Below are 21,915 nucleotides of genomic sequence, written 5' to 3' on the forward strand. Positions count from 1 at the left end.
GGGCTGCCTCCATCATTCTCTTGAGTGCTTTTCACTTCCTGGCACCAAACACTCCAGCCTGACCTGGGTCAGCCATTTCTCCAGAACCCTGCTTCCTCTTATTGGACAATAGTCATAGAAGCCAAGATGCAAGTGCAAGTGTGTCACTGCTCCTGGGGTGTCACTGCTCCTAGGACCTCGTGGTAAGAAAGCTAAGATACGTACATACACACATGTAGAAGGCTGCTTCACAAAGTTTAAGGGAAAAAAATTCACGGAAAGGGAATAGAAAGGTATTGGAGCTTCCTTGTGTGCTTTTTGAAGGCCCCTCCCATACTCATACATAGACCTGTATGAGACTCCACCCCCAAAAGGTGTCTTATTCTTGCTGTTGTTGATAATTTTAAACAGACACATCTTCATTTACCCATCACCTAGCCCCAACAACTGCCACTTATTAATGGCTAATCCAGTACCATTCACGCTTCTTTTTTAAAAAAAAAAATCATTTTATTGGAAGCTCTTAAAACATTCCATACATCAATTATTATACTTCTTTTTACTTAACCTGAATTGTGTATTATTTTAGTGCAAGTATCACATGTAATTTCACTCACAGTTATTTCTTTATGTAGCTCTAAAAGATAAGAACTCCTTAAAAATCAATATGCTACTATGACATCTTAACAAAATTAACAATATTTATTTAGATTTCTTTATTTACCTGTCTCCAAACTTGTAGCTGAACTGACATCCTTTTCCTTTGATCTAGAGGCTATTTTAGTGTTGGTTTGCTTGGTGAGAAATTCTGGTTTTCTTTATCCCAAAATGTTTTTATTTCCTCTTTATTTTGGAAGGATACTTTTGCTGAGTATAGAATTCAGAGTCCGTAGTTAATTTTTTTTTTAGCAGTTTGGGGCAGGGGAGATAGTCCATTGTCGTCTTTGGTTTCTACTGAGAAATCAATTTGCAGCTTATTGTTGTTGCCTTGAAGGTCTTCTGCCTCTTTTTCTCTTTCTCCCAATGAAAATTTCCCTCTTGGTATCGTTTTTTTGTTATTTATCTTTTTAGGGATCAGCAGAGCTTTTTGAGTATGTAATTTGTAATCATTTAGCCATTTTGGAAAATTATCCCATTATTTCTTCAAATATTAATTCTACTTCATTTTCTTCTCTCCTCCTGAGAGTCTTATCTTCATTTTTAACCCTTTTCTGATCTATCTTCCAAAGCACTGTTTTTCAAATGTGATATACTATCTATTGAACTTTTTATTTGGCTTACTGATTATTCAATTCTGTAACTTCTACTTGAGTCTTTATAACTTTATAGAGCCCTGTTCTACTGATGCTCTTAATTTTGCCTTTTATCTTCTTACGCATTTATTTAAAGTCTGTATCAAATATTTCCATTGCGTTTGGAGCTCCTGTTCATCTGTTTTAATCTTCTGCTGTTGCTTTCTCTGGTTTCATTTAGCTGTCATCTTATCCCTTTCTCTCCCCGGTTAATTTTGATTGTCCGGCCTGCCTATCAAAAAATTGTAGACTATTTGGAGGCAGAATGCTGAGAGAAATCCTTCCTGGAGAAAGATACTTGGTTTTGTCGAGCAGCTAGGGACACCAGCAAGCGAGGTTCAGTTTACTGTGACTTCAGGTACCGAGGGGAAGCTGGGCTGACTTTCAGGGAGTAAGTATCAGCCCTGAGCCGAGTGGGACCGGGTTCCCTCCCTCCCTGGCACCGGATTGCAGCGTTTGTCTCTTAACTCCACAAGGTCAGCTGGTGCCCTTTCACCTCACAGCCGTCACTTCTAGGAGGAAAGGCCTTGTAAATGCTGCCCCTTCCCAGACTTCTTTCCATTCCTGCATCCTGGCACTGCAGTTCTTTATGCTCTTGCCAGTCCTTGTTCTCAGTTGAAGCGTTGGTGCAGACATCCAGAACCCCTGCTCCATTATTACTCCATCCAGAACCCCTGCTCCAGCCCGGGTTTCTCTGTTAACTTTGTTTCTGTCCACAGATCGAGGCAACGACAACTGGCTGATTAAATACGACTGCCCAATGGATAGCTCTAACTCTCGGGTAAGAGGTGACTCATCCTGAAGGATGGGGAAGGGTGTGTGCGTAATACGGAAGCACGTTATAGCAGTCAGAGACTTAGACCATATGGAGTTCAGAAGTCTCAGGAGAGCCCCTGGGTTTAAAATGCATGGAAAGGGTACTCTCTGCCACCATCTTTCCCAATCTTTCTTTATTTGAATTGCTCTTTTAGATTTACAGTAAAATTATGTGGAAAGTACTGTGGTCCTGCAAGCTCCTTCTCTCTCTTGCCATGCGTTCTAACATCTGGATCCTATTGTACATTGGTCACAGTTTAATAAACCAAGATTGCTACATTACTGTCCATCCTTTACATTAGGGCGCTAGAGCCTCTGGTAAAGAACTCTTTCTGACCGATGCTACTGGGAGCAGCAGGAAGGAAAGGTCAAGTCCTCCTGGAACAGATTCCATACTCCTCTGTTCCTTGGAGCACCACACTGCACAGGAGCATAGTAAAGATCAGAGAAAGACTGAACTTCTTTTGGGGCCTAGAACACTTTTCTCACAGGGCATCACTAGGCCACAGGGTCAGCTGTCACTGGCTTCCTGTCGTCCCTGTGCAGGCTGAGTGGCTTTTTAGGTAATGGGACAGCCTCCTGGGGAAGGGAGCACGTTTGGTGTTATCCCTCAAACGTCTGTATCTCCTCCTCTAAAACAAGTAGCCCCTGGGTTATGGCCCGGTCCCATTCAACGATCCCGCTGTAAGTGCCTTCTGAACTAAGGTGAAAAGCCCTGCTCTTCCCCGTCGCCCCCCAATATTAGTGCCTTTAAAGTTCGTATCATCACAGTTATTCTTCATTTGCCTTACTAACATCAGCAAATTAAAACTGCAACATCGTATTGGAGAACATGCACCCCAGAAAACAGAAATACAGCTCATTGGGCATAGAGTCTGCCAGGAGTAGTGCTGCAATTTTGTGAATCAAACCACCTGAAGAACTGCCTGAACATGGCGCAGCTTCCCCAGGGCTTCCTTACGCCCAAGAGCTGGAGTCATCGGGTTTTCAGGGAAATTCAGGATCCCACACTTTTAATGCCGTTATGCTGGGGCATTCCGACACAGGTGGCCGAGGCCCACAGTCTCGGTTCCTGTGAAGGTACCAATTGGAGTCAGGTGGGAAGTCACTGTAGTCCCTGATTAAGGGATGTCCCATGTGACATTCCCACTCTGCATTCAGCTCTTGGACCTTTGCTGGCTGTGGATCCCCGAAGCAGGGACAGGCTCAGCCTCACTGGAGAGGGTTGCCAGCACCAGGGAGTGGCTTCCCAGGCTGGCTCCACACAAGGGGGCCTTGGCTTCCAATCTCAGCTTTGCTCCTGTTCACACCCTCAGCCGCCTCCCTTTTCAGGGGCCATGGCCACTCCTAGAGAAGTGGACCTTCCCTAAGCTGAGAACCTTGGACAGGCCAGGTCAGAGGTGCCATAAATATACTAAATTCAGATAACGCTGTGGAAACTAATTCAGCTCCAAATAGGTTGGAGAAGGAGAGTGGCGGAGGGAACTGAGAAGGGGACGCATGCCTTGCTTCTTTGAAAGGCCTGAGGCACAAGGGGTTCCTAAGTAATCAGTCTCGTGTTGCTTCCCAGGACGCGGATTGGGTGGTGGTAAAGGAGCCTGTGATCAAGGTGGCTGCCATAGACAACGGGCTGGCTTTCCCGCTGAAGCATCCTGACTCCTGGAGGGCATGTAAGTCTCAAGACCTCTCTGCTCTGGCCCCTCCCTGGCTTTGCCCCTTTCCTCAGCTGCACAGTGGAGATGACAGCACCTCTCTAAGAGGATTGCTCTAGGAGCCTTGGTGGTGAAGTGGTTACACATTAGACTGCAATCTGAATGGTTGGCAGTTCAAAACCACCAGCCTGGACTTCCTGCTCAGACACCCACAGGGGATCACTTTGAGTCAGCTTTGACTCGGTGGCAGCAAGAACAGGATTGCCCTAAAATTAATCGGGATTGTACCCCTCAGCACAGAGACTGGCATGTGGCAGTGGCTCCACAATGTAAGCTGTTGTACATTATTTTTTGTATGATTCCCACTGGAAGTCTAAAGTTTTCATTTTTCACCCCTGTCTTCCATTCTGATGGAAATCTCTTTGAGGACTTCGGTCATTGTAATATGCGAGGGGTCATCAACAAGTTCGTGGAAAAATCCCAGTTATCTTTTAAGTCCATCTTTCCCTGAGCTTTTTGAAGTTCTTCGTACTCTCTGGGTGCCTGTCAATGTAAGCTGCTGTCCACGTTCCGTCTTCCGTGTGCGGATGCCCTACTAGCCAGCTTCCACACCTCGTGTTGGCGAGGCAGGATATAAGTAGGGGGTTCGCTAGCCTCTCTTGCTACAGTGCTTCTCCCAAAGCACCAGTGCACTGTGTCATCAGCAAGTAGCTGCTTCTAAGCAGGCGGGGTCTGGGGAGGCTGTGTGCTCTCTGGGCCCGGGCAGACCTGGCTTTGAACCCTGCTTCCTCCACTGACTCCTGTAACCGTAGGCCCCTGGCCTTGTGCTTCTGGGAAGGCAGGGATCCGTGTGCAGGGCTCTGCGAGCCGAGGACAGAGGGTCAGGGACGTCCCAACACCAACTCTGCTCCTGTCTTTCCTTCTTTTCAGATCCTTTCTACTGGGCCTGGTTGCCCCAAGCAAAAATTCCATTCTCTCAGGAGATCAAAGATCTGATTCTTCCAAAGATCTCCGACCCTAACTTCGTGAAGGACTTGGAGGAGGACCTATATGAACTCTTCAAGGTCAGCCCTGGGACCTCTGTCTTACTAGCCCCCAGAAGAAGGCCCTCAGACAAGCCAAGAGGCCGTGGCTGACCCCCTTCGGGCGTGGGCTAGCCCCTGATATGCAAGGCCTCCGCCCGTGGACCGCAGGACCTGGTGTGGAAGGTTATTGAGCTGCTGGCTCTCCTGGCGAGGTGCTGCTGCGGTGTGCACGCAGAGTTCTCCTTGGCCATGGCAGCAGGAGAAGCTAGAGTGTGGCAGCACTAAGAGACTTGCTTGTTCTGTTTCCTCCACAGGAAAATGGGAGAGCTTGGGAGGGGAGTCCACTTCTCCGGGCCCTTTCTGTGGATGTTTAATCACTGGGGCCAGAAAATGGGCTCCTCTGGGGTTCATGCAGGTTCCATCCGTCTCTCCTTTTACAGAAAGATCCCGGTTTCGACAGGGGCCAGTTCCACAAGCAGATCGCCGTCATGCGGGGGCAGGTAAGCCTGGGGCTTCCTGCAGCGTCTCCCCGGGGTAGGAGGTGTGTGTGCACAGAGAGCCGGGCAGCACAGCGGGTATGCTTGTGTGGCTGTGGTGACGCTCTTAACTTCCCACTGTGAAGTGGGGGAAGGTTTACGGAGCAGAACAGTTCTCCATCCAGTGGTTCATGCACATTGTCTCACATCACGGAGGCCACCCTGCACCCCCACAAGGCAGCGGCCCTTTCCTGCTTCCTCCGTGTGCTCTGTTTCCCACCCTTCTGAACTCTGGGGAAATGCGCCCTGTGGGCATCCAGTAGTTGCTTGTTCCAAGGTGTACGTACGTACGTATGTACGTACGAACCGCCTCCCAAGGGAGTTTTGCTCCCCTTACAGACCTATGATTTGCCCAAAAACGGAGCCATGGAGTGAGTTCTTTGGGGCCAGAGCCCGGGGGGAGGGGTTCCACCAGACTGTCTGACCAGTACGCCGGGTCTGTTTTCACCATGTCGAGTTTGGCCCACGTTCTCCTCCCACTCTATCCAGGACCTTCTGATGCAGTCCATTTCAGGGTAGTCGGTAGGCATAGGTGGGCACCAGCTAGGTTGCTTTTCACATCGACTATTAGTCCGTGTGTCTTTACCTGTAGTTGCACCTTCGACTGCCACTCCTGAGCTCTTATTCTCAGGCTACTATCTGTGCTTTGCAGTGGCCCTCTTTAATCGATGGCATGTTATACATTTGTGGCTCTGCCATGGCCCCTGAGAGAGGAAAGGCAGCCCTCCCGACGCTCTCATCTCCTTCATGTTATCTAGTGCTTTGTGAAGCACTGGCCCTGTGCCAGTTGGTGCATAACGCATCAGTAACCAAACCTAGTCCATAGGTACGTGAAGGCAGGCAGGCAGCCCAGCCCGATGGAGAAGAGCTGGGTTCTGGATCCCTTTTCTCCTTCACATGGACTGTGGTCTTGGGCAAGACCTTGTTTCTAAGGTGGGATGGGAAGAAGCCCTGGTCAGGTGTCCGGCCCAGACAGTACCTGGCCCGTGGTGAGCACCGTAGCTGTGGCTGTCCACTCTGTCACAGCTTGCTGCTCTGTCAGTTCTCCCTTCCAGAGGGAGCTCAGGCAGTGTCAGGCACTGTTACTCTCCAAAGCACAGCCCCAATAACAGGTCCTTTTTTGTTCGCCAACATTGTGGCCGCCTTCCAGTGTCAGAAAATGGATCTCTGCACATTTCAATGACCTCGCTCTTAATCCCGAACCTATCACCTAACCCTGACTCCTGGGGCCAGTTAGATCGGTTCCAGTCACAGGCAACACTGCATGCTGCTTTCTGGAATGAACCGTTTGTGAGAGCCTGTGAGTCAGTCCATATGAACAGAGCTGCTGCTTCAAAGAATCGGTTCCTGCTTAAGCTTTCGATGCTTCTTTCAACGTGCCTTTTCCAGAGAACACCCAAGTTCAAGTCACCTCTCCGGGCCTGTTTTTCAGTCTCTCCAACACCAAGTACTGGCCTGGAGCTTTACTAACTGGCAGGGCCCACAGCGAGGCCCCAGATTGCACGCCTGGTTTCAGAAAGCCAGCGAGGCTTCCAGGAGCCCTGGTGGTGTAGTGGCAATGCGTTGAGCTGCTACCTGCAAAGCCCGCACTTCGAAACCACCAGCCGCTCCATGGGAGAAGGCTTTCTAGTCCCGTACAGATTTACCATGCAGAACTCTGCCTTTGCTGTATTCCTGCTGGAAAGTAGCCTGTTCCTCCGACTCACCCGTGTGGCCATCGTGGCCATCGTGGGGGTTGATCTGCTGAGGGACTCGCAGACCTGGAGCCCCAGGCTTTCCCGGACTGATTCTCGCTCCCCCTCCCACAGATCCTAAACCTGAGCCAGGCCCTGAAAGACAACAAGAGTCCCCTGCACCTCGTCCAGATGCCGCCCGTGATTGTCGAGACAGCCCGCTCCCATCAGCGGTCAGCCAGCGAGTCCTACACACAGAGCTTCCAGAGCCGGAAGCCCTTCTTCTCGTGGTGGTAGCCCCACCCCAGGCAGGCCCAGGAGGTCTTGTCTGAGCCTCAGCTGGGAGGAGGCCTGGGCACCGGGTTGCCAGAAAAGCCTGGGTAGCCAGTCCTGAGCGGTGCCCTTCAGAGCCCTCCCTGTCTGCGCCCCACCCTCTCAGGGTTTTCCCAAGCCCAGGGAGAAGCACAATCAGGGCAGTAGGTGTGCCTGGGCCCTCTGAGTGCTGCGGCAGGCGTGAGCTCCAGCAGAGGCGGCCGGTGCCTGGGAAGGAGCAGCTCCTGGCGGCGGCGGGCCGGCCACCCCCTCCCTCCCTGTTCTGCTGCAACTACTCACTCTTGGTTATATTCTGCATCAGAAAACAGCAAAAGCAAACACGTCAACGCTAGTAACCAATGCCAGGCAGAACCCCAGAGCCTGACACGTCAGAAACCTCCCGTCCAGACCACGTTTGCATGGGCCCAGACACTGCTCCCTGAAACCAGGCCAAAGGGGCACTCCCAGCGCTGGCCCAGACCTTTCCTGGGGGTGTGGGTTTTGCCAACACTTCTTCCCCTCCTCCCTTACCAATGCTAAGGGCTGACTGGAAGTCCCCCCCACCCCCCCATGGGATGTTTGTGCTCCAGCCCTCCCAGCAGGTCTCTAGCCCAGCCCTGCAGCTTACCTGCCACTCCAGATAAAGGTGGGTGGGGCTAGCCTCATGGTTTATATTTTAGTAGGAAGATTCCCAGCCTGTAATGAGCCACCTTGGCCTCAGTGTACACCAGGAGCTGTGATTGAGCTACAGCTGAACCTGTGTCTCCCCTAATTCCTCTGAGTCCTTGGCCCTAGCTGATCAACTCGGTTCTCTGATTTGTTCTTTTTCATGGGAACAACCCCCGCTCCCCAACTCTCAGGAGTTCAGTTCTGGGTTCTGAGGTGGATCTCAGCTCTGAAGATGACAGGAGATTAGATTTTGGGGTTTTTTGTTTGTTTTTTGGGGGGCAGGGGGTTGTTTGATAGAGGTTCCCTCTGCGCTCTGGTTTCTTTGTCCTTGCCGGTTTCTCCGTGGCTTTTTAAGAAGGGCAGGGCCCAAAGGAGAGTGGCCTTCACACTGTCCCCAGTCCCTGCCCGGCTTGGTGTGCATTTTCTTGCTTCCGCAAGTCTTTTCCATGAGCTGCTCCCTTGCCAGGTGTCCAGGCCCTTTCTACACCAAAGCAAAGACCAGGTGGGGGGCAGAGAGTTGTTAAAGAGGGTGTCTCAGGCTGGAGGGGCAGCCATACTCATGCCCCAGCTTCTGGAGGCTTTGAGGTGCTGATACCCTGGGATTGATCAGCCTTGGAAGCTGGCTATCTTGAAGGTTGGAAAAACCACCAAAGAGGTGCAGGCCTCATCAGCTGGGTCAGGCTGGTCTCTTCCATTCAGCACCAGGAGCCCCTTGCCCTGTGTACACTCACCCCCCACCCCAGCAGACAGGACCAGTCTATCAGAACTAGTTCTGCATGGCCTGTGGGGAAAACACAGCTCCCCTGCCTGCCCCAGCCCTCACCATTCCCATGCAGCTTGCCCAGACCAGGGTCTTGCCTGCATTGTGAACGAGCGAGTGCCTGCCTAGGGCTGCAGACGGTCAGGGGAGACCCCCAGGGGTATGCAGCTGGACACGGAGCAGGCTCTTCACCTGGGAGTTTGGGTGGGCCTGAGGAGGCCAAAGGGAGCCTGGTAGCTCCGCCCAGCCAAACCAAACACATGCTCATTGCTCTGATCCCGGCCAGCCCCGGGATCAGAAGAAAATGGGGTCCAATGTGCGAGGGTGCTGCTGGTCCCTGGCAGGTGACCCTCCCTGGCCTGGCTCTGTTCTCCACAGGAGCCTATACTCAGTTTGCCTTGAATGTGGACTTTGGGAGACCAGGGGGCCAGAGGGCCAGGGCAGGCTTCTAGGTGGCACTCCTAACAGTCCTGCCTGCCCCCTCCCAACCATAGCCCTGACCCCAGGGTCTGGGAGTGGAGGCTGGCTGAGTGCTGCTGCCCCTGTATTGTTCTTCTAATGCACTGTAGAAATTGTATGTAATGTATTTAAATCAATGCAAATGTATGAATAACAAACCCAGTTCTGATCATTTCCATCCAGTCTCTTCTGTGGGGAGGGGAGAGAAGGTGGAATGGCATTTTGTGTCCGGGGAGTTGCCAAGGCACACGGCTTCTGCGTGCCATCCCAGCCCTCCTTGTGACGTGTTCAAGTCTGGGAGGGTTTCCTCTGCAGATTCATCACCGGGCAGACTGCCAGGTCTTTTCTCCCTCAGAGCAGCCAATGGATTACAACCACTCACCTTTCAGTTTACATGGAGTGCTTACAACCATAGCCCCTTTGGGGCAAATACAGGTCTTCCGTGTATAACCCAGTTGACATCCACACCTGGGCCAAACCCTACTAGCAGTAGGCAGCTGTTGATAGGATCATCGTGTGTCCTTTCAGCATGAATGTTCGTTGCAGAAGTGCACTGTTTGGTCAGCAGATGTACCCCTGCTAGGGATTGCCCTATATGTTTGGGGACACCCAACATCATCCAGTGCTAGGGTGTGGGGGCTTCTGACTGTGGTGCTGGCTTCTCTGCTTGGCCACAAGAGGGCAGCCCTGCCCTGCAAATGCATTTCTGTCCCATGGGGAATATTGGCTTCATTGGTCTTCAAGGGTTGGATAATCTAGCAGACAGGGTAGGCTGGGGACCAGAGCTGAATGCTAATAAGCACGTACTGGGTTTTTTTTTGGAGTGAGTCCAGAATGGAAGTCAAAAACCTCCCCTTCAACTCTTACACGTTTGGAAGCCCTAGGCTGGATCGGGAGGCTGAGATGACTGGTCTGGTTGCCCCACCAACTGAGGAATGGTTGAGTTACCCCACAAGAGTTGAAGCCATGTGCCCTCTTGTGGCTCAGGGCAGCCTACGGAGGTGCTTCTATTTCCCCCCTGCCCCCTACCCAATGGTTGGAGAATGAGGAGAGGCCACCCAATGGTTGGAGAATGAGGAGAGGCCACCAGGTCTACCTCTTGGGAGCACCCCTTCCCTGCAGTAAGCACTAACTACCCCACACCCCAATGCCAGGTCTCCACTTCCGGACTCCACCCCTTTGGCCACAGACACACAGTTCTTGATGCAAATTTTTTATTTGCCGCTTTACAGTGTTTTTGTGCAGGCCTGCCTAGGCCAAGGGTGTGTGGGATGGGCTTCCCGGTCACAGATGATGGTATAATAGGGTTAGTAACATGGCTGGTGGCAGGCTGAGTCCGCAGGCGCATCGCTCTTGCCTCCTGGGGGAATAGCATGCAGCCCGGGTGTAGTGTGTTAGGTGGGGGAAGACTGAGGCAGGAGCTGCTGGGCTTTCTTCTCGGTCAGGTGAGGAGTGGGTCCCACATCCTGGAAGCTTCCAGGCCTGCTCGGAATTGAGCAGACCAAAGGCAGTGAGCTCTTTCATTTGCCCGAGTGGGCTGCCTGCCTCAATTCTCTCTCCTGTCTCCACTCCCCAGGCTTTCTGTCCGAAGTCTCTCGGATTCCTGGGGGAGATCAAGCCATGTCTGACCCCTTTCAGTGTCTAATCTGATGAAGGTAGTTAGTGGGGTCTGGCTTCCTCCAGTTCGGGCGGATCCTGGCACTTGTCCTCCTGGAGCTTGGACACTGCTCACTGGCCGCTGTCCCCTCGGCAGTACTCTGTGGGTCTGCCAGTGGAGAATGGAGCTCTGCGACTCTGCAGGGAACAAAGGTGACAAGCCAGCATCAGTGGGAGAGTCCAACGAGGGTGACTGAGCACCCAATCCTGGCTAGACTCCCTGTCTTGATGGCCCCAGAGAGCTCTACAACTTCAAGCCAAGCCTTCCGATCCTTCTGCCATCAAAAGGGCTGGGCTCCACGTGCCTCCCACCTCCCGACTCTGAGCTCCGGAGGAATCTGTAAGCACTTAAGATACTTTGCTCGTCCCCTCCCATCCCCTCAGTGACCCGAGCAACCAGAGGCTTTCTTCACAAGGTGCTGTGAGCAGGGATTGCTGCTCAGGTGGAGTTGCAAACAGGCAGTGAAGCTGATTAGCCAGTGCAGGGCCAGCTGACCTCAGAGCCCCTCTCCGGCCTAATGCTCTGCTGGCAGGCCCGAGAGAAGACCACGGGTGGAATGGAACCCAGAGCAAAAACGTACTGATGGTGCTGAGCCATGTGGTTCAGCTGAGTCCCCTGGGCTATTCCTGGTGGCAGTGACCCCCACCCCCCAAGCAGAGAAGGGGAAAACTAGGGGACGAAGCCATCTTTTTAAGACAGTTGGGTCATTTTTACCCATGCTTAGAATCCTGTTACATCCTGTGTGACCCCACTGGCCATGACTTAAGTTAGCCACCCACTCATTCCCCACACAATACTCACTCCCACCTGGCTGAGAGTCATCGCCAACTGAGAAGGTGCTGCTAGGGCCCAGGTACCCCTCGTCAGGGGAAGACGCCAATCTACGGCAGTTCATAGGGCCACTTGTGACGCCAGCAGGAACCAGTCTTGAGTGCCCAAGTAGTAGTGGTAAGCGCTGCTGCATAAACTATTTAAGGACCCCCTCGGGAAGCCCTTTACTCGGAGGCCACTCCAAACCCATCCACTGCTGCCCAGTCCACTCCTGGAGACCCTACAGGTCTGGGTAGAACTGAGCCATTGGGCTTCCAGGGCTGTGAATTTCCAGCACAGCACTGCATCCTGTCCTTCAGAAAGGCTGGTGGGTCTGTACCGCTGACCTGTAGGGGCGTAGCTTCGTGTTTTAACCACAACGCCACCAGATCTCAAGATCGCACCATGACAAAAACCCAACTGCCATCGATGGGATGCCAATAGGACAGGGCCAAACTGCCCCTGTGGGTCTCCCACACTGGCTGTGCAGGAGCGGAGAGCCCCGCCCTGCTCCCTCGGGGTGGCTGACCTTGCATTAGGACTGTGTCTTTGGATCCCACCGCCAAGGGAGCCGGCGCAGGCATTACCTCTAGGGCTCGCCTTCCCTCACCTGAGGCGGCTGCAGTGGTGGAGCGCGTGGCCCAGGGGCTTCTGTCGTGGGGGCTTCTTCCTGCGCAGGCGCCGCAAGGCCTCGGCCACGCGGTGGTCCCCGGCACACTCCCAGATGATCTGCGCCCGCTCCTCGGCCAGCCGGTCCCCGCCGCGCTGGAGGAGGCCCTGGATCTGTAGCAGCTCGGCGTCCTGGAAGATGTTGGCCGCCGCCTGCTTTCGGCCCCGGGCGGCCGGCGGGGCCTGCCACGGGGCCGGCTCGCTCACCACTGAGGCCGGGGTCCCCATCTGGGTGCTCTGAGGAAGGAACGCACGGGCATCAGCAGCTGCCCGCACCCCGGGTCCCGTCTGATGCAAGGGATCCTGGCCTTGCCACGCTCCGCCCGCAGCGTAGCAGGGCCGGTCTCTGAGCACCTCGGACCATGAGGCCGATGCTGGCCCTCGACACGGAGAACATACCACCTGCAGGTCTCATGCGTGACCATCTCGTTGAAGACAGCAGCAGCAGCCTTGGGGTAAACTTAGCCCCCCCTTTTTATTCATGCAATTATTCTTTTATTAGTTTTGGCAAATGTAGACACAAAACATTCATCCACAACTTGTACGTGTAGAATCCAGTGCCACTGATTCTCCCCCTCGTGTTGTACCACCGTTATGGACATCAGCCCCGTTTGACAGATGGAGTGTAATCTGGGTGAAATGACCGCCCTCCGGCGGCTCCTCAGAAGTCAGATGAGGAGGAAGCGATGGGCACCCACCGTAGGGCGTTCTACTCAGACCCACAGGGTGGCTAGGAGTCGGAATCGACTCAACAGTCCGAGTCATTGTGCAAGTGTAGGGCCAGGAGCAGACTTAGAGCCCAGAGCTGCCTGGCTGGACGGTCCACCCTAAGCCAGGGTCTCCTGGTCCAAATGATGCCCACGCCAGCAGCAGCTCAAGATGTGCCGGGCACTGTTAGGAAAATTGCACGCAGAGCAGCAATGAGATGCAAGCCCGAGAGGCTGGAGAGGGTCCTTCTGCCCTCCTCGCAGAAGAATCAGGAGCAGGGAGGCTAAGCAGCTCCTGCATGGTGAGGAGAGCCCAGCTCTGCCTGATGCTAAGGCCCGGGCTTTAAAGCACAGGTGAGAAATCGGCTGGTGTCTTCTCCCCAACTCTCTATTACTGGCCAGGTGACAACCCCACCCCCCCACACCAACTGGGGCCTCAGCCAGAAACGAAACAACAAACTCCCTGCCATCAAATTGATTTTGATTCATAGTGACCCCATACGTTAGGGTAGAATTGTCCCCGTCCCATCCCCCATACCCCCTACCCCCCCACCCCCGTGAGTTTCTGAGACTGTAACTTTTTTACGGGAGCAGAAAGCCTCTTTCTCCCATGGAGTAGCTTAGTGGTTTCAAACTGCTGACCTTTTGATTAGCAGCCCAGTGTATAAGCACTATGCCACCAGGGATCCTGGTCTCCTGCACAGAAGGTGAGAATTCTGCCACTGAGCCGCTACACAAACCAGGGCTCCTGCCCGTGCCTTGGCGGCGTATTATCAGCAGGTGCTGGTACACCTGCTTCTGCTGTTTGTGGAGGGCTGAGTGGGACACAGGACACACTCAGAAGGGCCCAGAAGGTCTGTTTTCCCATGTGTGAAACTGAAAAGGCACAAGGGGAACTGACCAATCAGATCTCACCACAGTCCAAATGCCTTACAGGAAGAGGTGGGGCAAAAAGAGGCAGTATTTTCTGCCCTGGCCAGACAGACCTGGTGGTGCCCTGGGGTAAGCACTGGACTGCCACCCGGAAGGCCAGCAGTTCAAACCCACGAGCCATGGAAGGGAAATGAGGGGCTGACGAAGCACAGGGCTTGGTTTTGACACCATGCACAGAGGCTGAAAATGGTAGGAATACCTCCCTAGAAATTAGTCTCTTGGGTCAATCCCCCACCCCCATCAAATGGAAATCAAAGTATCTCCCTTGGGTCTAGAAAGTTCTCTGGAATAATAAAGGCACCAGACGCACACCCACCCTCATCCTTGAATGGAGCAGTCTGAAAAAACGACAGGCTCAGGAGCTAACCGACAGACCAGAGAAGACCAAGGAGAGGTTGTCAGCATTTACACAGAACTGGGTTTGAACCCTGGCCCTGCCACCTTACTAGCTGTGTGACCCCGGGTGAGCTACGCAACCTCTCTGCGCCTGTTTCCGTAACTGTAAAACGGGCTACTGCAGGTTACTCTGAAGGTGCCCAGCAAGAGTGACATGTATGTCAGTGACCTTTGCACCTGGGTCGGGGTGTAATGTGGACCCTCCTTTTCCAAATAGCAAGCTGACACACCTGTGGCCTCCTCCCCCGCCCCCCTGCCCCAAAGGCCTAAGATGAATGGACTAGTTTAATGCAGTAGAGCCTGGCTACTTGAATGGATTTTTCCCCTTGGCTAACTAGTTACGGAGATATCTGTCAACCACTACCAGGCTTTAAAAGGCGGGGGTGGGGTGGGAGTTGGGAACCAAAAACTTTTCAAATAAAATATTTGCATGCTCAGAGTTTAAACAAACCACACAGTACAGAATCTTGTTTTAAAAAAAAAAACACCCAAAACACCTTGTTTTCAATAAAAGCATTTCTAGTTCCCTGTCTCCCAACCTGGAGTCCTCGGTGACACAAATGGTTAACACGGCGGGCTGCTAAACAAAGTGGGGGCATTTGGAATTACCCCCAGGAACCTCAGAGGAAAGGCCTGGCAACCCACTGTCCCCCAAAATCAGCCATTGAGAACTCTGTGGAGCAGAGTTCTACCCCAGCTCGACAGCAGCTGGTGACCCCAGCGAAGCCGCAGCAGGTACCCACCCCCAAACCTGCCTGCTGTCTCTTGAGTCCTCTCTCCACACTGTTCAGACTCAAAAAACGACTTGCCCTCCCTGGTCCAGACCTTCCCTTCCCACCTCATCAAATTGCTACCTCCTGACTGCAGTCATTCCTCCCTTAATTCTGTGCCTACCATCACTGAACCTTGGTTTCTTTTCAAAATATTAACTAAAAAAAAAAAAGATTAACTAAAATAAATCTGTACAAGGCATCTGATAGATTAACCTCAGAGGACTGGGCTTGTTAGCTGGAGAATGGGTGTCGTAAAAGCTGCTTCTCTTGAGGCACAACTATGGGAATCCAACGAGCTCCTCGTCTGCCTTCCCGAGATACTTAACCACGATTTTACAAAGAGATTCAATGCAGTGAGCAAACCTAAGACGTGTGGCAGGCAAGCCCTTTTAAGAACTGGATGATGTGAACACACTGTGACCAGAAAATAGCACAGTCACCAGGTAATCCTTTTAAGCGTGATAAAGGGAAATCAAAGTTAACTCTGGGTGTTGGTTTGGTTTGCTTTTCAGCCAAAGCACTTTAGGCACAGCCACCGCCCCCCTGCCAGTGGGGGCCTGTGTGGAGGGAGCCTGCGTGCGCTGTTAGGAAGCGGGAGGGTGGCAGCAGGGAGAGGTTTGATCATTGATCTGCTGCTGAATGCCACCCCGTGGGTCCCAATGATGTGCCTGATCTGTAACCGACCCCAGGGCCGCTGCAGGACCAGACAGGGCTTTATGCCATGTTGCCCTGTGAGTCTGAGGCTGGCCTGACGACAAGCAGATGCGTATTCCGTGTCAGTCAATTCGCATGGCCTGCTGGAGTCCTCGGCACGAACGCAGGCACACTGTTTTCCTTACCCTGTTTCAGAAATGCACGCGGGGGCCGAGAGCTAGGCAGAGACCTCAGTGGCCCAGCCATGCTTTTAAGCCCCGAGTGGCCTTCCGGTGAGGCAGCTCCAACACACCTCTTTACATTTCACTGCCGACTGCTTCCCTAGTTCTTGAGAGGGGCAGGCCTCCAACAGCGGGCTTCAAACTCAATACCACCTCACTACCCACTCATAGCGACCCCATGGGACGGAGCAGAATGGCCCCAGAGGGCGGATTTTGAGCCTGTCAATCTACATGGGAACAGAAGACCTGTCCTCTCCCATGAAGCAGCTGAGGTGGTCGGTTTGCAAGTCAACTCGTCACCTGCTACACCATCAGTGCTCCTTAGTAGAAAGGGAAGACAACTAATGATGTCGGAGAGCAGGGGGTGCAGGTGGGAGTTTAGCCCATCCATGGAGCCCTAGTGCCGGGGCTGTGGCTGTCCCAGCCTTGGACCCGCGGCACCCCTAAAAGGAAGCTCCCCGTCTCCACAGAGCACGTCAGGCAGTACAACTCAGCCGTGGGCAGAGCGCTGGTCTACAAGTGGAAGCCCGAGGCCAGGCTCTGCTCCACCCTGGCTGAGGCCGCAGGTGAGCTACAAGGCCTTGGTTCCTTCTCTTTGCAGCTCTACGAACAGGTTGGAGCTGCCCGTCTCTGAGGGTGTGGCCCAGCGTGGAGAGTCTCGGCTTTCATGACTGGGCTAGGCCTGCAAGGAATGAGGGATGGGTGCGCTGTCTGCAGGGACAGAGGAGCAGCTGCGTGTGTCCACAGGCCCAGCTCATCAGGCACTCCCTTCTCTCTTCCCTCCTTCATCTTCCCTGGAGTCCAGCCACTGCTTTGCAGCAGTGGGATTCGGAGCTGGGAACCCAAAGCCCACTGCTGGGGACTCAACGTGACCCTACAGGGTAGGGGAATGGCTCCAGAGGGCTTCTGACGCCGTCAATCTTTCCAGAAGCGGGCTGCTCCAGCCCTCTCCCTCAGAGCAGCAGCAGGTGAGCTTGAACCTCTGTCCTTGCAGTTAGCAGCATTCCTGGAAAGCACTCTGGTGACCTAGGCCAGGGTCAGGCTCCACTCCTTGGTGGTTTGAGGAGAAGGAAGAAGGGGTGTGTGTCTTCCCCCTCAGAGAGACTGGATCAAGTAGCAGCCTGTGTCTTCTGGGGAGGAAGCAGCTTGGAGCTAGACTTGCTGAGCGTTCCAGCAGCCTGTGGCAGGGCCGCAGGGTCCCAACACTACAGCCTTTGGCCAGTTACAAACCCACAACCCGGGGCTCCAGCAGCCTCAAGCCTGGGGAAGACCTGGTAATCTCCCAATTCTGAGATTTCCCTCATGGCTGTCTTCCACCCTGGGATTCAGACAGCCGAGGGAGCTGGAGGATAGAAATCCATAGATTTCAGGTCCGTTTAGATGATAAACTTTAGGAGAAACGAAGCCATAAACCAGAACGCTGTTCACTTTTTACTATTAAAGTGCTTTTTCTGTATCTCCCGGAGTGCTTGTTTGCTACCACCCGCAATGTCCAGAACAAGATCCTAGTCCAGGATAAGTCAGGGGGCACTTGATGAGGGTCCTTCTAAAGCAGGGGAAAGGAGACCACGGGCCTATCTGAAGGTCACCGATGGCCTGTTCATTTCAGAGCCGAGATACAAGAAAGAAGGTACGGCTGGATCGGCGAGCAAACAAGTACAAACAGATTGCAAAACACTCCAAATCTGGCCTGAACTCGGTTAAAAGTGAGCCCCCAAAGTAAATGCCAGGAGTTGAAAATGACAAAGTTCAACTTGTTTTGAAACAGCCAATGAGTGAAGACATGCAGAGCAAGCCCAAAGACCTGTGTGTGTTCACAAGTGACTCACCAGACGATGGGTTTACAATGTACCAATGGCTGTGTGCTCTTTGTTCCATGTGAAGTGTGGTCCGGATGGACATTCAAGACGATTATTCTAGCTAACGCTCATGGCTCTCAGGAGAGGCAAGGGGAACCATAAGGGACAGCCTGTACTCACTGCCTACCAGCCTGCCCTGTGTCCAGTAATCTCTGTTGCCTGGCAATCTCTATCAGCAGAGGCCCAGGCCTCTGAAAATGAACCGGAGGCTCAAGAGCAAGGCCACACTGACGCTTGTGGTCTTGGCTTGTTTCCGGGCACAGACCTGCCAATGGACAGCAGCCAAACCCTGTGGCTCCCCGAGGGGGAGGGCCACTCTGTGGCCATGTACGTAAGCCTGAGCACACTGTCACATGTCAGCCCCAAAGCTACGTGCAGGGACGGGGAGCGGGGAACCCGGCCCTCTCAAGACCAACTTCTCGGATATGTCCTGGAAATAAATCACTGCCAGACCTTGAACCCACTTTCTCATGTTCCACCAAAGTTCACCAAGCGATAGCCACAATCCAAATATCTGCTAACGTATGAATGGATAAGAAAACGTGGACTGACATCCAGAGGAATACTATGCTGTCTTCAAGAAGACGAAGCCCATGGATGAGTGAACTTGAAAACGTTAGACTGAAAAAAAACAAACGTTAGACTGAGCAAATAAGCCAGTCGCAAAGGGACACATACGGTATGGTCTCAGGTACAAGAAATAGGGAGATACAGCACAGATGAGCGTCTGGTAAAGTCCACCATAGCAGAGATAGCCAGGTTAAAATGTAATGCCTCATCGTCCATTTGATCTCCCTTCTGCCCCATATTAAAGTCTCGGCTTTTAATATTTTTTCTGCTTTATGATTGAGGTTTGTCTGTTTCATCTAGTCATTTTGCTGGGGTTTGTATTTTCGCTTCCTGTTTGTGTTTTGTATCTGAACTCCAGAACAGGAAGATCTAGAGCAGTGGTTCTCAACCTTCCTCATGCCACGACCCTTTAATACAGCTCCTCATGCTGATCCTCCACTATAAAATTATTTTCGTTGCTACTTCATAACTGTCATTTTGCTATACTGTTATGTATCGGGCAACTCCTGTGAAAGGGTCACCTACACCGCTGATCTAGAGAAATGGTAACTGGGTGAAAAACTGCCTAGGGGCCTGGCAGGGGAAGAGGGGGGAAATGGGTAGCTAACAAGAACTCGAAGAAGAAGATGTTCTGACATGGAACGAACATGTCAGATGATTGAACAACTCAACTATATGCTATGTGCAGTATATCCCAATTAAAAAAAAGATTATTAATGGGTACTGGGGTGAAAACTCAAGGGAGGAGGAGAGGGGGAGATTTAATATTCGGGGCGGGGTGTCGAGTTCATGTTAATGGTGGCAGCCTCTTCTGGATGAGGATGGCACAGCGTGAGAAGCGTCGGCAGTGTTATTACTGAGCTGGCAATGTGGAAGTCGAGTTGGCAGATGTTTGGGTGTCTGTTTTCACCACACTCACAGGGAGAGAGAGTCAGAAACAGAATCTAGCTGCATTTTAAAATCCATCTAAGTTGCAACAGGCGTTCTCTGTGGTGCCAAAGGAATAAGAGTGGTAAAAACACTAAGACCGATGGAGACAATTAGTCCAAGGGACTAATGGACCAGGCAAACATCAGTGTCCACAACCCGGAGACCAGAAGAACTAGGGTGGTGCCCAACTACCACTACCCACTGCTCTAAAGGATCACATTAGAAAGACCTGGATAGAGCGGGAGAAAAATGAGGAGCAAAACGCAAAGTGGTCAAACAGACCAGGCTTACTGGAAGGATAAAAAACAGGTGGGAGCCCCCCTCCCACCACATCTGAACTCACACTATGGTAGAATAATCAACCATTTAAGATCAGAAGGGCAGCACTGACCCAGTGACAAAGCTCGGAGGGTTAGGAAAGATGGCAGAATGGACACAGGCCACAGGGAGGCAACAGGATTGGTGATGGCCCAGCCAAAGGCTCGCAGTGACGAACTGAAACAACGTGAGCTGTTGAATGTAAAACTAGATCTTTGCCTAATTCACAATCCACTGTTTAAAAATTATGGAATTTTTTTAATTAAGGGGGAGAGGAAATCCAGTTGGGATTTGGCACGGAGCGTTCTAGAACTCGGAATTCTGTGTCATTAATAAGTGGGTGATTTGAGGCTAGCCTACCATCTCACAATGGTAATAAAAAGTTAACCCTTAAAGGCACATAGGAAATAAACGCCCATTCCAGTACCTGGCATCTGAGAGATACTTGTATATGTGGGTTCGTTGAATGAATGGCAAACGGGAAAATCCCACTACGGACTATAAAATCATTGGCATTTTAATCATCCCCACATTCAAACCCCACCAAATGGTGGCCTCCCGTCTTGGGGAGAAGAGGGCAGAAGAAGATGGATTCAGGTGCAGACTTTTAAATCATCCCTGACTTTGCGGCCGCTCGCTGTGTGTCAAGAGGGTAAATAAGCGCTTTGAGACAGGTCACCTCTTTGGTGCAGACGCTGACTTGCACCCATTCTACAGATCACAGCGCTGAGGACGCTTAAGTAGCTGGCCCAGAGCTAGGAATCCAGGCAGTCTGCCCCCCCGGGGCTCAGAATCTGAACCCACTGGCATTCCTGCCAGATGGCTGACAGGTCTTCTCGGACTGCTGGACCTGCCCTCTGCTGCCGCAGATACTGGGGCGCGCAGGGATCCGAAGACGGGGCTCCGCAGCCGGCCTCCGAGCCTGGCACTCGGCCGGCCCGCGGGAGGTAAGCGCGACTACTCACTACGCCGGAGTGCAGCGCAGACCCGCCGACCTCGGATCGCGACCCAGCAAGCTGCGAGGCGCCACCCAGCCCCTTTCGGGCGCGCGCAGCGTGGGGCTTCCCGCCGCGAAGGGGCTCCCAAGGGCCAGGCGGCGTTCACCGGAGGACGAGCGCTCGGCCGAGGCAGCACGGCGACATCTCCTGCACGACGGTCGCCAGGACCCAGACGTGGCCGTTTCGCACAACGACGGGCCCCTCAGTGGACCCACGGCCGAGGTCCCAGCGGCACCTCTATTCCGCATGCCCGCCCGCCTCTCACCACCGCGGCGAGCCGGGCGCCGGCCTACGCACCTGACTGCCCGAGGAGGGCCAAACGCAGCGCCGGGGCGGCCGAGCCACCCGGCCCCGGCCACGATTCCCCGGGGAACGCGCTCCCAGCCCCGGAACAGCCAATCCTCGGGCCTCAGCCCTCGGGAGAGCGCCGGCGCGAGCCTTCCAAACCCCGAACGCGGAGTCTGCGTGGGCCAATCAGCAGCGGGAGACGGGGAAAGGGGCGTGTCCTGGCCCCGCCCCTTCCCTCAGCCGACCGCTAACACCGAATGCAGGCATTCCCTACGTCCAATCAGCGACGAGGGGGCGTGTCCCCAGGTCCTTCCCCCGCCCCCGAGCAGCGCCGGGAGGCTCCCTCTTCATTGACGTCAGTCCTAAGGGCACGCGCGGTTTTGCGGGCGCTGAGCCGGGCGGGGCTGCATTCTTGCCCCGGGGGTGAGGCGGCGGCTGTCCCTTCGGGGAACACGTGACGCGGGTGCCCCTTCCCTGGGGCTGAGGCCAGCGCCCGCGGGGTCATCTTTGGCAGCGCACAGAGAAACCTTTGAACTCGCCCCCAGCCCACCTGCGTCCGGCTCCCGCGCGGAGGGATGGCGGGCACAGTCTGCACGGTGGTCAGACCGTGGGTTGGAGAACTAGGAAGAACGTCGTGGGTTCGAAGCTTCCCTCCGCCACGCGAGCTCGGTTGATTCTCACCAACAGTCTTAAATGAGACTATTAAAACGTTTTTAATGGATGCATTCACTCGACAACGGTATATTTTAGGGACCTGCCCTTTCCTGGCTGCTTCATGGGCGGATTCTTAAGTATGCGAAGGAGGAGTTGAAGTGAAATCAAACGGAGAGAGGGTCTGGGAAACATGCTCAAGGAAGAGGGGGTGTCATGTGCCAAGGCCAGGAGGTAGCTTGACTCCCGGAGTGAGGCTAGCCAGGGGGAGAAGGCAGAGGCAGGCACTGCAGAAGTTTGCATTTGAT

The 21,915-nt window shown here is 53.3% G+C and overlaps 2 protein-coding genes across 3 annotated transcripts in view; one reads left to right on the top strand and one right to left on the bottom strand.

Annotated features, from left to right (window-relative positions):
• The window catches only part of PI4K2A (phosphatidylinositol 4-kinase type 2 alpha), a 30,123-nt gene extending 20,781 nt beyond the window's left edge, over positions 1-9,342 (top strand). Inside the window, exons 5-9 of the mRNA XM_075533782.1 lie at positions 1,991-2,052; positions 3,658-3,757; positions 4,670-4,803; positions 5,205-5,264; positions 7,109-9,342. Of these exons, the coding sequence (XP_075389897.1) occupies positions 1,991-2,052; positions 3,658-3,757; positions 4,670-4,803; positions 5,205-5,264; positions 7,109-7,270 (518 nt within the window). The 3' untranslated portion in view covers positions 7,271-9,342. The remainder of the gene's footprint in view (positions 1-1,990; positions 2,053-3,657; positions 3,758-4,669; positions 4,804-5,204; positions 5,265-7,108) is intronic.
• Positions 9,343-10,370: 1,028 nt separating this feature from the next.
• On the bottom strand, positions 10,371-21,101 carry AVPI1 (arginine vasopressin induced 1). 2 transcript variants are annotated; one of them, XM_075534136.1, is made up of 3 exons: positions 20,966-21,101; positions 12,251-12,546; positions 10,371-10,967 (listed from the first exon to the last, which is right to left on the bottom strand). In XM_075534136.1, the coding sequence occupies exons 2-3, from the start codon at positions 12,535-12,537 to the stop codon at positions 10,808-10,810; spliced, it is 447 nt and encodes a 148-aa protein (XP_075390251.1). In that variant the 5' UTR covers positions 12,538-12,546; positions 20,966-21,101; the 3' UTR covers positions 10,371-10,807. The 2 variants fall into 2 exon arrangements, with proteins under 2 accessions (XP_075390251.1, XP_075390252.1); XM_075534137.1 differs by lacking the exon at positions 20,966-21,101 and adding an exon at positions 20,636-20,921.
• Positions 21,102-21,915: the final 814 nt, after the last annotated feature.

Source organism: Tenrec ecaudatus, chromosome 16 (assembly GCF_050624435.1).
Source record: "Tenrec ecaudatus isolate mTenEca1 chromosome 16, mTenEca1.hap1, whole genome shotgun sequence".
Classification (NCBI taxonomy): domain Eukaryota; kingdom Metazoa; phylum Chordata; class Mammalia; order Afrosoricida; family Tenrecidae; genus Tenrec; species Tenrec ecaudatus.